Source organism: Equus caballus, chromosome 11 (assembly GCF_041296265.1).
Source record: "Equus caballus isolate H_3958 breed thoroughbred chromosome 11, TB-T2T, whole genome shotgun sequence".
In the NCBI taxonomy this organism is placed as follows: Eukaryota; Metazoa; Chordata; class Mammalia; order Perissodactyla; family Equidae; genus Equus; species Equus caballus.
This window is the reverse complement of record NC_091694.1, coordinates 4,115,487-4,130,312: the sequence shown is the minus strand read 5'-3', so window position 1 is coordinate 4,130,312 and position 14,826 is coordinate 4,115,487. Positions and strand designations below refer to the sequence as shown.

General features: G+C 55.0%; 1 protein-coding gene across 3 annotated transcripts in view; it reads right to left on the bottom strand.

The window, feature by feature from the left end:
• DNAH17 (dynein axonemal heavy chain 17) overlaps positions 1-14,826 on the bottom strand; it is a 110,733-nt gene that overhangs the window by 40,725 nt on the left and 55,182 nt on the right. For 2 of the 3 annotated variants that reach the window (XR_011422768.1, XM_070225874.1), the window contains exons 43-54: positions 14,013-14,140; positions 13,154-13,302; positions 9,010-9,292; positions 8,743-8,916; positions 8,325-8,532; positions 7,975-8,140; positions 5,493-5,595; positions 4,631-4,778; positions 4,169-4,260; positions 2,575-2,736; positions 1,895-2,059; positions 1,514-1,705 (exon numbers count right to left, since the gene is read on the bottom strand). Coding sequence is in view for 1 of the 3 variants with exons in the window: in XM_070225874.1 (XP_070081975.1) it covers positions 1,514-1,705; positions 1,895-2,059; positions 2,575-2,736; positions 4,169-4,260; positions 4,631-4,778; positions 5,493-5,595; positions 7,975-8,140; positions 8,325-8,532; positions 8,743-8,916; positions 9,010-9,292; positions 13,154-13,302; positions 14,013-14,140 (1,970 nt within the window). In the remaining 2 variants the exon portion in view is untranslated. Of the gene's footprint in view, positions 1-1,513; positions 1,706-1,894; positions 2,060-2,574; positions 2,737-4,168; positions 4,261-4,630; positions 4,779-5,492; positions 5,596-7,974; positions 8,141-8,324; positions 8,533-8,742; positions 8,917-9,009; positions 9,293-13,153; positions 13,303-14,012; positions 14,141-14,826 lie in introns of those variants that run through there. The other variant, XM_023651905.2, reaches the window with a different exon arrangement.

Here is a 14,826-nt window from a genome sequence, read left to right as displayed (position 1 = left end):
TAATAACACATACATATACATATAACATCTTACTGTGACACTGTTATTAGAACAATTACATCTTGTAACTGCTCAGGAGTCTGCTTCCCCTAATACAAGCAAAGTCTGTTAGCCCTGTATCTCTCTGGCCTTCCCTCCAAATCCATAGAAGCTGCTTAATAAATGATACGAATGGTTAGTGCAGAGCCCGTTCACTGCGGGCGTAGAGTAATGAATTGCGAGAGAACGGATCACGGAGCTGCTACAGCCAACGCCTTCGAGTGAAATAACACTGTTAACACTGAACACCCACCGCTGGCCCTCAAGTGAGGGACCCGGAACAAAATCCTCATGAGGATGGAGCGGAGAGTGTGAGGCAATCATGAAATAAACCAACGCTATTTGGCCAATAGAATAGAAACTTTTCAATGGAGAAAACTCAGTAAAAATACACAGCTCCAGATGCAAGGATTCTAGCCACCCTGAGTGCCCTTGGGGAGATCAGTGTGAACTAGCTCAATCGGCCGAGGTGAGAACCGGGCAGACCCATGGCGCATGGACTCAGTCCAGGAGGTAGGGTTTGGGAGAACCTAGGCTGGGAAGACCTTGTCCCTTAACACTTGGATTTAAAAATCCAGTGGGTTAGTACCTTGATAGAAAGAGTAGAATGCACTGGGGACACTGACAACCAGAAGCCAGATGCCCACCCAGAGGTTGCCGTCCCTGGCACAGCCTGCTTGGCCGTGCTGGGAGAGCAGGGCTGAGAATTAGCTCTTTGTCCCATTGTCCTTTCCAGGGCCTCTGCCCACAGACCACCCCCTCCCACAGAGGTCCCAGGGCGCCACGCTCTGGCTGGGCTCCAGATCCGTCCAGCGAAAGCCGCCGGGCCAGGGCTGCGTTGGGGCCGTGTGGCATAGGGAGGGTCCTCGTGGGTCTGGACTGTCCTGACCAACAGAAGCAGCCCCAGCACCAAGGCAGAGAGAGGTGCCCATGTGACGTGGTCAAATGCACTTCAGTTCCGATCTGAAGCACTGTGACGACTAATCATGTTTGACTAGCACAGTTCCCCGAGAGAGCAAATTTTCGGGAAAAAGAAATCAATAAAGAGCCGCGGCAGCATGTCTTGGGGATGGGAGCCCTGTTTACACTAGTGTTTCTTTCATTAATTCAGAAAGCATCCATCCGGGGCCCCGCCCATGCAGTTAGACAGCCAGTGACGGTTCTGAGAACTGGGGACAATGCAGAACCATCCAGTGACCAGGGGCCAGAACCAAGTCCCTTTGCTGCTGTTGCCCTTGTCAACGGTATGGACTCAAATCTCCCAGGTAATTGAGACCCACACTTCCTTTCACCTTCGTCGCATGGGCGTGGGCACTGGCCAAAATGTCTCCTGGCCTTTACTTTCTAAGTTGAAGACCCCGCTGGTGCCATTCGGGGGCTCGGTGCTGGCTGGCTTCATTTTGGAAACGGGAGTGCTGAGAGTTTTCTCCGCTTCCCCTCCCCAAGGGCGGCTTATTGAAAAGCGGCGTCTCACCTTGAGGTCCGGGATCCCGTAGCCCTTCTTGAGGGTGATCTGAAACACATCCAGGGCGCTGATGTACGCGGCCAGGCGCGAGAGGCTCTGCTTGCCGCTGCCGCCCACCCCCACCAGCAGGGCGTTACCCCGGGGAGACTCCAGGATGCGATTGATCCTGCAGATGTGAGCCACGGCGTCTTCAAACAGCACCTGGAGACACCGAGAGAGGCCTCGACATGGCACCATGCGTGGACTCACCTCCTTGCAGAGCACGGGGTCTCATCAGTCCCCCAGCAACGTTTGCCGTGAGTTACACAGCCCCAGAGTGCCATTGGGATGTTTACAATGAGACAGAAGGAGAAATCCGCATCCGGTGCTGTCAGCTCGAGCACTACTCACCAAGTTCATGACCGCATTGACTTCGTTGTAACTGTCCAGGACGTCCACTAGGAGCTTGTTCAGGTGAGCCGTGTCAGTTACCGAGAAGTATTTGGGATCGCCGATCCCTTGAGCAAAGTGGCAGAAGATATTTGGTTTGGCAAATAAGAGCTCATCGCCAAGATCCTAGACACGAGAGAGAGGATGCTTGTGCTGTTTGCCACCACGGGCACACAGATAGTCAACAGCAGCCTTAGCTCCTTACCATGGTCACGTCAGGATGCCAGGCCGTCTTCAGGGGCCCAAACCACTGCTGCCAGGGGCTGTGCAAACCACTGGACAAAATTCCCTGATGAGCTGGTCCAATCCCCATCATATCAGGAATGAACTGATCATCCAAAAAAGGCAATTGTGCCAAGAAAACCCAGGACACCGGAGCCGAGCACAGTGACCCCAGCAGGGTCGTCCTCCGCTCCAAGTGGATGGAGTGAGGTCATCACGGCCCGATCTACTGAGGGATCAATTTCTTCTCACTCAGATGGACCCCCTCGTGACAGAGTCATTTTGTGGGACCCAATGTGGTCCTTCCCATCCCAACCCAAGGGCCCTTCCGAGAGGGCTGGGGTTATCATTGGCCCCAGGCACTCTGCCCGCTTGGAGCCTGTCTGGGCTCAGCAGAGGAACTTGGTGGCTTGACTTACATCAAAGAATTTCTTGGTGGAAGCAATGGTGATTCTGCGCAATATTTCCTGGTCTTTTTCCTCAACCATTTTGTCACCGTACACTCTTTCAGCTTCATGCAGCCAGAGGCGAACGAGGTCAAGCGGGGTTTTCAGGACCTCTGCTGTGGAGAATAAGAGGCCCTGCCCCGGACACAGCATGGTCAGCATCTTTAGCTGGGCTACCGGGAAAGCCAAGTGCTGTACGTAGATGAAATGAGAAGATGGGCACTTCCCCGGGGAGTGATCCACTAAGGTCCTGATGCGATGTCTACTCAGGGCCAGGAAAGCCACTGATTGCCAAGACCATGCAAATCCTGGAGGCTGGAGGGGGTGTCTGTGGCCTGAGGGACGGGGGGAAGTTTTCCTCACAGGACAGGGCTGAGGGCTTCATCCTTTAATGGGGTGGCTGGTAGAGAAGGGGTAAGAGAGGCTGATCGTGGAGGGGAGCCAGACTACCAAAGGCACAGAAAAGTGGGTTACAAACTTGGGCTCTGCAGGAAGCCTGGCTGGGCCCAGTCCTGCCTTGGCCATTTGCCAACCAAGTGACCTGGGCGAGTTCAACAGGTGCTTATTGAGGGTCTGCACTCTCCTGGGCTCTGGGAACACAGTGACAACACAACAGACCCTACCTTCATGGAGTTGGTGTTCTAGTAGGGAGATGTAACTAGGCAAACAAAATAACAAGGTAATTGCACATTGCGATGGGTGCTATGAATGACATAAACAGAGGCAGCGAGACAGGGTGCATAGGGATGAGGAGGGGCCTCTTGAGGGCGTGACATTTGAGCTGACACTTGAAGTGGGAGGAGATGGGCATGACTTAACCTCTCTGAGACTTGGGCTCCCCTTCTGTAAAATGGGAACGTTTGAACATATTACATGTTGTTTGGAGGAGAAAATAGAGGTGTAAGTGGCCAAACCCAGTGCTAGGCTCACACTAAACAGTCGATAAATAAGAGGAAACATCATCACTGTCATCACCACCACCACCACCGTTATCATCATCACCGTCACCATCCTTGTCACTATCACCATCATCACTATTACCATCAATTATCATCATCACTATTACCATCACTGTCGCTATTACCATCATCACCATCATCACCATCATCATCATCGTCATCGTTATCATCATCGTCACCATCAACACTATCATCATCATCACCACCATCAGTATCCTCATCATCACCACCAATTATCCTCATCACCATCACTGTCACCAATACTATTATCACCATCATCATCACCATCACTATCATTACCAGCATTGTCACCATCACCACCATTGTCATCATACTATCATCATCGTCATTATCACCCTCATCACTATCATTACCATCCTCATCATCACCATCGATATCATTATCACCATCATTATCACTGTCACCATCACCACTACCATCATCAACATCATCGCGATCATCACCATCATCATTAATATCATCACCATCACTGTCGTCAGTTCATAGGTCACTTTGTTTTCTCTCCTGAGAGCAGCAAGGAGGAGAGCACCTGTGGATCAGGGACTTGGCCATAAGGTGGCATGACATAGAGCTAAAAGAGCAGGTACCTGGAAAATATTGGAGAGGTCCCTGAGGTTGAAGACATAGTGAAACTTAATGGCGGTAGGAAGAAATGTCGTTGTGACCTTCTGATGCAGGGCTGTTATAGGAAAAAGACACATCGATTCTTATGTACTCTTAATGGCCTCAGGAAGCGCAAAGCTTCAGATATAGTTTCTAAAGCAAATGGACTATCAAATGGTGACTTAAGTAAGAATGTGCGCAGCTGAGGAGGGAAGAAGTCTGCCGCCCTCCTGACGTGTAAATCGTTTCTGTATGCTGAACTTCCTATCCTCTGCCTCCCCCTCTAGCAATCGGATTTCACTATAAGCTCCTCTTGAAACATAGCATCGTTTAAAAATATTGATTTAAAAGTATAAATAAAATATTTACCGGGGGAAAATCTGAAGAAGCCATCAGCCCCATAAAGCAGTGGGTTTTAATGACAGGAGAGGAGATGGCCAGCTTACCCAGGGCCGAGGCCACCAGCTGGTTGCTCATCCTCTGAACCACCATGGGGACCGAGCGAAAGGCCAGGTGCTGGGACAGGATCGTGTTGTAGATGGTCGCGAGGGCCTCCTGGCCCGGGAAGCTCACGGCAAACACGCAGAAGTGGCGCTGTCCGGAACAACCACAAACCCGCGTCAGGCAGCTCTCGGGCACCAGCTCACGGCCCGGGCCACCTTCTTGGGAGCAGACTCTGTCCTCATCGTCTAAGGTCTTTTGAGCATGATCAGAATGGACAGTTTCCCTCCCCGTGTCTTGTATGTGGTAAAATTCCATTAAATATTGATTATATCTGAATCAGCCAAGTTTACTTCATGCTCTCAAGACAAATGTTGGCAGAGGCAAGAGCATGTCTCAGAGCACAGACCTGGGTTTGTATTCCGGGTCTCCATCTGCTTAGATAATTCAGAGGTGAGGTCCTGCCTGGGTGGGGTTGCAGATACAACACAGAATATCCTGTTAAATCTGAATTTCAGATAAGCAACAAATAATTTTTTTTTTTTAGTATAAGAATGTCCCAGATATTGTACGGGACATGCTTATGCTAAACAAATATTTGCTGTTTATCTGAAATTCAGATTTGACTGGGCGTCTGTATTGTTATTTGCTAAATCTGGCAGCCCTTTGGGATCACAGGGAGGGCTGGCTAGCCTCTTGACACCCCCGCTCCCCAGAATTTCCTGACACGTTCTGAAAGGTTGGGGAGTTCTCTGGAGGATGTCAGCCCGCAACCCTAACAGCCCAGATCAATGCTTTGACTCTCATTTGCCTAAGGGAGCCTCAGACCCACGGCAGCTGAGCGAACCGAGATTGACTGCTGCCTACCTGAAGCCTGGGGTCGATGGTGAAGGATCCAGAAGTGGGATTCATGCACGCCACATACTGGCAGTTATGGACATCTTTCAGTGTCAGCTTCTGTCTGTCATACCTGCACGAGGGAGACCAGTGTAGAGGTGTGCCACCGGCCTGGAGGAGCCATCTCCGGCCCCCCACCCTACTCCAATAATGCCTTGCATGTGGTTAAAAAAAAACCCCAATAAATATGAATTATATGTGAAACAGCCAATTTTGCTTCATGCTGTCAAGAAAAATCTTTAAACAGGAGGCAACAGAGTGGCTTAGCGTGTAGGTCTGGGTTCAAACTCTAGCTCTTCCATTTAGTAGCATCGGGACCCTAGGTAAGCTGGTTACCCTCTCGTGCCTCAGTATCTCATCTGTGCAACGAGTCATTATGAGGATGGAATGAGCTAACACACGCAAACACACTTGGGAAGTACCTGAAATACAGCAAGTGTTTAATAAATGTTTACCACCCCCCCCCCACAATCATTGTAGTTATTAATCACTATGATTATGATTATTAAATAGGCAGAATAATTTCCTTGATGCCAGGGCACTGCTAAACCTTCCAGGGGCTCAGATGGGTTTAAAGGATATGAAGAGTTTGCGCGTCTTTTCATGTACTTGACCTTTTGGGTTTTCCCCCATGATGCATTTGTTCCCGTTGGGGGTTGCTGCCTGTTCTTGCAGCTTTACAGGAATTCCTTGACCACTCCAGATAATCCTCCACTGTCAGTTTTAGACACTGCAAGCATTACTCCCATTCTGTAAACTCTGTGTGTAGGTTTGCCCCTGGTGTCTCTTGAGAACAAAAGTCCTTAATTTCTATGTAAATCAAAGTAGTCCTGTTTTGGCCTCTACTTTCTGCTTCGGAAACTTGTGTTAAGAAGGCCTTCCCTCTGCAGGTCACGGAGACCTTCTCCTCGGTTTTCTTCTGCCGACCTCCTACTCTCTCCTTTCGCTTGTGGGTCTGCACTCCACAGGGGCCGCACCCTCGTCTACGTGCCAGCTGGTGTTCGGAGCTGCTGTTCCTTCCACACTTGCTGACAGAGCCACTGAGCAGCCCACCCTTCCCTGTTGGTCGTGGGGCCACCTTTCTCTGATATTCTAGAGGGATCTTTCACATCTGACTATGCCTCCCCCTCCTACAGATCCTTCAGGATAAACTCGGGCAGGTGTGGACCCAGGGCTGAAGCCTCCTGACTCTGAGGGCCCTTTTGAAAGAAAAGAATACAAAATATCTCAGTTTAGCAAATTCTGCAGGAATGCGTGACCCGATGAACCCACTCTGAGGGCGTGGAACTGGGGGCTTCCCGGGCCTCACAGTGGCGCCCCCTTGAGGGGACATGGGCGGCCCTCACAGTCTCTCTCCTGTCTTCCCCTCCTGCCTCCTCCCCTCAGCACGTGTTCTCGGCCCTGGCCATCCCACACCACTATCAGCTCCTCAAAGACGTGGAGCTCTCTCCAGGCCCCGCTCAGGGTGTCGCTCTTGGCCCGGCTGTCACCTCCCCGCAGCTCGCCCTCGCTTTTCTGCTGTCCGTGCGGGTTCCCACAGCCCGCTAGCGCTGTGAGCGGGCGCCGGGTAGCGGGGGAAAGGCAGGCGATGGAGTCAGACGATCATGGGCCTGACATCCAGCTCTGCCGCTCCTTGGGGCTGGGACCGAGAGGAGGCGACCACCCCTTGGTGCCTCTGTTTCTTGGCAGTAAGGGGCAGACTCTGAGCATCCTCTGACTGACTTCTGAAGGGATTTCTCAGGTTCCTTTACTTTGAGAACCCCCAGGCGTACCCAGGCCACTTGCCAGATATTTCAAGAGACGCTTATTTTAACCGCACTAAATGTTCTGATCTTTCCAAACTGCAAACTTCAACCTGCCACCCTTGGCTTTCTGTTGCCCTGGGGAGAAAGCCTGTCCCCTGCCCAGTGGCCCATGGGTCCTGGGGTCCGGCTGCAGCTGCCCTGGGCGCCCCACCCTCTAGCCATCACCCTCCAGCCACGCTGGCCTCCTTTGGCTCCTCCACGTGCCATCCTCCCTCCTGCCCCAGGGCCGGTGCACGTGGCGTTTCTCTGCCCAGGACCCTCTCCCTTCAAGCTTGCACGGCCAGTCCCACCTCAGCCACCTGCTCGCAGCTGCAGTGCGGCCACCCCAGGAGTGTCTCTGAGCCAGCAGTGGGCTCCTCCCTGACCACCCTGGGGGTCTTCCCTGAGAGCTCTCCCTTCACTCTAACTGCACCTCTCTGCCTCCTCCACCAGATGGACACCTCGATGGAGGAGGGACCTGTCTGTGTCTGTGCTGCTCCGTGGGAGCTCTGGGAACAGCTGCCAGCCTGGGGCCTAGCAGACGCCCAGGGCTTGTCTGTGGAATGGATGAGGAGAGGAGACCCTGATGGACCCCCGGGCAGCCCTGTGGCCCCCTCCTGGCCCCTGAAGCCCTGCCCCTCACCTCAGCCCCACCCCCACTCACTTACCAGTGCCCATGGTCCATGTGCTGCCGGATGAGTGTGTGGGGGGCCACCGTCCCGTACTTGTCCACCTCCGGCATGTTCATGTCGTCGATGAAGTAGATTAGCTTCTTGGTGCCTGGTGGCCCATAGTTCCTCCCTGACTTCTTCTCCAGCGGCTTCTCCAGAACCCCTAGAGGAGGGAGCAGGTTGGCCATGCTGTGCCGGATAGACGCCGGGGGGCCCAGAGCCCCCTGCTCCCAGCCTCGGGCCCCCCGCACCCCTGCTCCTGGCCCTGACCCCCACCCCCGCATCCCTTCTCCCAGCCCTGGCCCCCCGACACACATCCTTGCTTCCAGCCCCGGCCCTGGCCTCACCCTGCAGCATGGCTGAGGTGGTGTAGAAGTTGAAGGGCACAGCCTGCACCAGGTAGCTGTCGCTGTCCAGGCTGTCCAGCTTGTCTCCCATCAGCACCGACTTGCCCGTGCCCGCATTCCCCACCAGCATCACCGGCCACGACTTCTCCATGAGTAAGTCCATGAAGTAGCGGATGCGGATGGTCTCGATGGTGTGCACCAGAGAGGCCTGGGGGGAGGGCAGGGACAGCGTTTCCTCCTGCTGACTTCTTGCAGACCCCAACAGAGGTCTTGGGGTTTGTTAAATCCCCAGGTTTACTGAAAAGGTCCCACTGTTGAAAATCGTTTGCACTTGGACATTCCATCAGGAAGCGTGGGCTGGGGCACCGAGTCTTGCTCCCAAATGGTCAGTAAATGGTCCCCACTCTGGGGAGGTTACCTGCAGTGGGACGTCGGGGTCCAGCTCGAAGGCGGGCACTTTGTCCGTCCACGGCAGGAACTTTTTGGTGTCAGGGTCTATGTAGTAGTCAAAGATGGTCCCCTGCGAGGGGAACTTGATCGTTTTAAACTCGTTGATCCACCATCTGCTGAACTCGACTCGATAATCTATGAGCTGTTAGAAAACAAAAACGAAGCCAGGGCCCAGCTAGAGGAGGTCGAGAGGCCCGTTCCCGGCGGCTGGGTCCCCTCGGCCGCGGCCGCTCACCTGGTCCTGGAACATGGCGCCGCCGAAGGCCCAGAAGCAGGCGAACACGAAGTAGAGCTCGTAGAGCTCCTTGGGGGAGTCGGGCGGCGCGTTCTTCTCCGTGAGCAGGCACTCGAGCAGGTACAGGATCATCTGGACGACCGTGACCTCGGGCACCGGCGTGATCTTCTTGAACCCAAAGCGCAGCTTGTCTAGGCACGTGGGCAGGTACTTGTCGAAGAGGATCATCAGGTTGGCCTTCTCCGACTGCACCTTGCGCCTCTCAATCCAGCTGCTCACCACCCTGGGGGAGACGGGAGGCGCCGGTGACGGGGCCACCACGTCCCTCTCGTTAGTGTACACCTCCTGGTGCCTCTACATCATTCTGGTGCTCCCGCCTGGCGATGAGGCCAGTCACAGACCTTAGGAGGGTCTCATGAGGATCCTGGGGGTGTGCTCGTTCTCTGGGATTCTAGCTGCGGGGGTGCTGTAAGCCTACAACAACTGGGAGCCATCTTTGCTGCCTCAAATGAAGCTAATATTGAGGGCAGGAGAGCTGAGTATAGGAGGAGAGAGGAGAGAAAGGTTTCATGACAATATCTGGTGGGGGGCAGGGAGAGAAAGGATGGGAAGGGAAGAGAAAGGAGAGAAGAGCAGGGATATCTTATTACACCATCTGGACTCCTGGATCCAGCCATGCCTGATGAATGCCCCGGTGAATTGAGCCAATAGACTTTTTTTGTGTGCTTCAGTGAGTTTGAGTTGAATTTGTCAGGTTCAGTGGAAGAGTCCAAACCCATGCAGCAGGCAATCCTGAGGAGCCATGGTGGGTTGTCTGGCACACAGCCACCTCTGGAGTGGGTGGCATAGAGGCGGTCCACCACAACGACAAGGGTGTGGACCCTGGAGCCCTGCTGCCTGGGTTTGTAATGGGCTCTACTTGGCCAGCAGTGGCCTTAGGCAAGTTACTCAACATGTCGGGGTCCCAGATTTCCCATCTGTAAATGGGAGTGAAGGTAATAACTCCCATTTCAGGGGACTGCCTGGGCTGATATTTACAAAGCCCGTGGAAGGGAGCGTGGTCCACAGCGAGTGCTAAGTAAGTATCCCCTAAAAGCATGCAGAGCGCCTGCTCCCTCGCCAGTCGAGGAGCCGTCATTTCCAGGATGGGAGCATAAGCAGGAAGCTCACGTCACCGAACAGCTCTCCTGGCCGCCCAGCCGACAGGCGCGCCCTTGTGTCTGCGAGTGAGCCAGCTGGAGCTCAGGCACGGGAAGCACTGCTTCTTACTGCCCCGCCATCAGACAGAGACACGAGAGCTCCAACCCTCTGCCCCACTGCACCCTGGATCATCCAGGAAAACCCATCAGGCCTTTAGACAATCCATGTCTGCACGCAAAACATGGGCCCCAGCGCCGGGCCAGTCGGGAGCTGGATTCCAAAGACAGTGGCTCTTCAGAATAGAGACCAATTTGCAAGTCTATACATAGACTGCAGCGTTTGCCTTCTGTTTTCAAGGCGGTTGTGTCAAATTTTAATTTTGCCTTGGTTGGAGTCATTTGGTGCATGCAAATGCGCATGCCGGCTTTGATTTGAAACTTGAGCCCGGAGAGACACACGGAGGATGAGTCGGCTTCCCTGCCGGTGCTGAGGCGGGCTCCTGGCCCTGCCCCCAGGCAGCTGGGACCCGTCAGGCCCTGGATCCTCGCTTCACTTCCCCCCAGGATGAGTTCTTCCACCATCTCGCCGCCTGAGTCACTGCTGCCCGGCAGCCACCTGCGGGAGCGGGAGCACAGCTCTCCCTCTGGGCTGGTGCTGGTCCGTCTCTCAGACTCTTCACTTCTCTCCTCCAGCAAAACTCGGGCCTCCCTCGTCCCCCACAAAGAGGCGCTCGTCTTCTTGATCACCCCTCTGGGGGCCCCAAGAACTGCTCCTGGCTGAAGGGCGTGTCTCGGGTTCCCACCTCTGCCTATACAGGCTTACCTGCTGGCTCTCTCTTCTCCACCCTGCCGGGCGTCCCCAGCGCGCCCCTCCAGCCCGGCCCCTTCTCATCCCTGCCTCTAACAGCTGCCACGCAGACTGTGTTTCTGGTCTCTTGCCTTGTCTGCTGCCCACCCTGAAAACTCTCAAACGTTGTGTAGTGGGCAGAATGGGGGCCCCCGCAAAAGACATGTCCACCCGGGACCTGTGGATGTGACCTTATTTGGAAAATGGGTCTTAGCACATGTGATCAAATTAAGGACCTGGAGATGAAGGCATCCTGGATTAGGGTGGGCCCTAATCCAATGACTGGTCCTTAGAAGGGGGAAGTTGGGACACAGAGGCACGCGCAGAGAGAAGATGGGCTGAGACACGGAGAAGACGGCCATGTGACTAGAGTGAGGTGCCTACAAGCCAAGGGACACCCAGGGTCACCGGCAGCCACCAGAAGCTGGGAGAGAGGCTGGAACAGATGCTCCCGCAGGGCCTCCAGAGCGACCAGCCCTGCCCACACCTTGATCTCGGACTTCTGGCCTCCGGAACTGGGAGAGAATAAACTTCCATTTTGGAAGCCACCCAGTTTGTGGTCCTTTGTCACAGCAGCCACAGGACACTGACAGAAGTGGGACAACAATGTTGCTAGAGAAGGTGACACAGCACTGCTGGGTCTCCATGGCCCTTCAGCCCCCTGTAGGTCAGGCCAGCCCCCCGTCCTGTCCCTGCAGAGGCCACTGTGCTCAGGTGCCCATCTCAGACCCTGGCCTTGCCATGTTCCGGCACTTGGTCTCACTTCCCACTGTGGAGGCTGAGAGGCTCATCACGCAGGAACCCCTGCACCTCCTCCCTCTCTCCGCCCACACACTTGCCCGCCCCTGGAAACACCCGTGCCTGCTCCCCATGCTCCAACATCACCCTCATCCTGAAAAAACAAACTTTCCTTCTCGTCGCCCCAGCTGCTACAAGACTCATTTCCAGAAAGAGCTGCATTTCTAGTGCCTCCTCCCAGTTCCTCCCCAATGAACCGCCACCTGGCTTCTGCCCCATCACGCCAAGAAGTTCTCCATCCTGTGCCACCCATGGGCTTCCAGCTGCAAGTCCAGTGGCAGCTTTTCTGTCCTTGGCTCCTGGACCCTCTGGATGTGACCCTCTCGACCCCACCGTCCTCCGGAAGCTTTTTCCTCCCGGGGTATGTGGGACGCCATCTCCCTTCTGCCTTTGGGGCTGATACTTCTGGAATCCCCCATGCATTTCTCTTCCTCTCAACACGGTCTTGGTTTCCAGACTTCTCTTGCCATTCTCCGCAGCTCTCCTGGAGAATCTAGTCCCCCTGCATGGAATTTCCTAGGGCCGGACACACAGTAGGTGCACAGAAAGTACAAGTTGGATGAATGAAGGAATGAACCGCCTGCAGCCAAGGCATTTCTCCTGAGCCTGTCGGCCCTGGAATGCTGCACCAGGATTCCTACTCAAGATGCGGAAGGGTGAGGCTCCCTGTCCTGGCACGCGCTCTGTCAGTGACCAGCCTTGTGTCAAGCAGGAGCACGTGCCTTCAGAGCGAAGTCTTCCATTTCTCAAGATTTCAACCATCGCAAACATCCATCCGTCCTCCCTCCCCATCCCCGGAGACCACCCACTGCCCACCGGCATGAGCAGCTCTCCTCTTCACGGCAGAAAGGGCCCCTGTATACTGGCCCTGCAGCTGGTCCAGCATCCTCACATTTCCTACCAAGAGCATCCTCGCGCTTCACGCTCCATCCAGGAAACCCGACCACTGCCTGGCCCTGGGAACCTCACGCTCTCGCCCCCCACGTCCCTGTAAAGGCTGGTTCCCGCCTGGAGTGCTCCCCCCAGTTTTTGTCCACCTGGAAACTTCCCTCTCCTCTCAGGTGTCAACTCCTCCAGGAAGACTTCCTGTCTCCAAGACAGGCTTCGCCCCTCCCCCCTTACCCTTGGTGCAACCTTCCCTTTCATTGGCTGCCATGTTGGAGCCTCACTGTGCATTCGCATCACTTATTTACACGTCTGTCCCTCATCCTTTCGCCACCATGACCCTGGTGCCTGGGGAGGGCCCAGCACACGGTACTTATCGCATGAATGAATGAATGAATGAACGCATGCAGGTGTCCCTCTGCACCTCGTCTTTCTCTGCCACAGTTTGGAGCAGGAGAACTAAAATCCCACTCACGGGTTCCAGCCTAGGTCAGCAGGGTTGATGTAGAGGATGCCAGCTCTGGAGACGGTGGCCGGGGTGGCTGTCCTCAGGTGGCTGATCTCGAACACCAGCCTCATGGTGCGGTTCAGGGGGATCCGCTCGTTGCTGGCCAGGGTGAGGACCTGGGAAGGGAGACTGGCCTGTGAGTTTTCAGCGGCACGTGGCTGTCGTCCTGATGGTGCGTCACACGATGCCTCTCAGAACCAGGAGGAGGGAGCCAGGGAGCCCGCACCCACGCCCCACAGCTGACCAGCTTCCCCCAACCCGGCGTTTCTCAGCCGTCCCTGATGCCAGTGCCCCCACCCACCCCGGGACAATGCGAGAGGCTTCCAGACGGGTGCACCAGGTAGGACTTCCCTGTGATAGTAAATCTGCTTTTTCTAACCGTGACCCCTCCCCTTCCCCGGGAATTCCTGAGTTCCCTCCACCTGACTGAGAACCCTTTTCTTAAGTTACTTCTAGATAATTCTGAATGCTGTTTCTGCCTTCTAGGATATTAGCTATCCTTTCCACGTTATGCCATATGTCAATTAGACAAGGATGCTTTCCACATTTGCACCCTTTACCCATGCTGCTGCTGCTGGAAAATACCTAAGACAGGGCACACAGGACAGGGCGTCATATGAGGAGCACATCTCGTGACCGGGGACTTGCCCTGTTCATAATTTTTTGCGCAGAGTTCCAGACAGACCCCCCCCCCCCCGCCAAGTCCCAGTCTACGGCAGGTTCTGTCTGTCATGTGTGGCAGGTGGTGAAGTGTGGCATTTCCCTCGAGCTCCCCCCAGTTATTGTGGTTTTGGGGTTAGCTCTGGAATCCAGGAGTCCTTCGAACCTTGTTGTCATCCATGACAGTGTTGAGAGATTCAATCCACATGGGGTCTATGTCCCCATCCAGGACGATCCACTTGGGGCCATCGTGAGTGATGTTGGCCAGGTCCCGCATTATGGTGGAGAAAAGGCCTAAGAGAGAGCACAGCTGGTGTGAGCGAGCAGGGCTGGTGTGAGTGAGCAGGGCTGGTGTGAGCAGGCTGGTGAGAGTGAGCAGGGCTGGTGTGAGTGAGCAGGGCTGGTGTGAGCCAGCAGGGCTGGTGTGAGTGAGCAGGGCTGGTGTGAGCAGGCTGGTGTGAGTGATCAGCACTGGTGTGAGTGAGCAGGGCTGGTGTGAGTGAGCAGGGCTGGTGTGAGCAGGCTCGTGTGAGTGATCAGCACTGGTGTGAGTGAGCAGGGCTGGTGTTAGCAGGCTGGTGTGAGCCAGCAGGGCTGGTGTGAGTGAGCAGGGCTGGTTAGAGCAGGTTAGTGTGAATGAGCAGGGCTGGTGTGAGTGAGCAGGGCTGGTGTGAGTGAGCAGGCCTGTGTGAGCAGGCTGGTGTGAGTGAGCAGGGCTGGTGTGAGCAGGCTGGTGTGAGTGATCAGCACTGGTGTGAGTGAGCAGGGCTGGTGTGAGTGAGCAGGCCTGTGTGAGCAGGCTGGTGTGAGTGAGCAGGGCTGGTGTGAGCAGGCTGGTGTGAGTGAGCAGCACTGGTGTGAGTGAGCAGGCTGGTTGAATGAGCAGACTTGCAAGCAGCCAACAGCAGACCAGGTGCTCTCTGAAGTGCTCTCTGAGGCCACGGAGGCTGAGACCAACCTTGTCCCCTTCAGTCCCCACT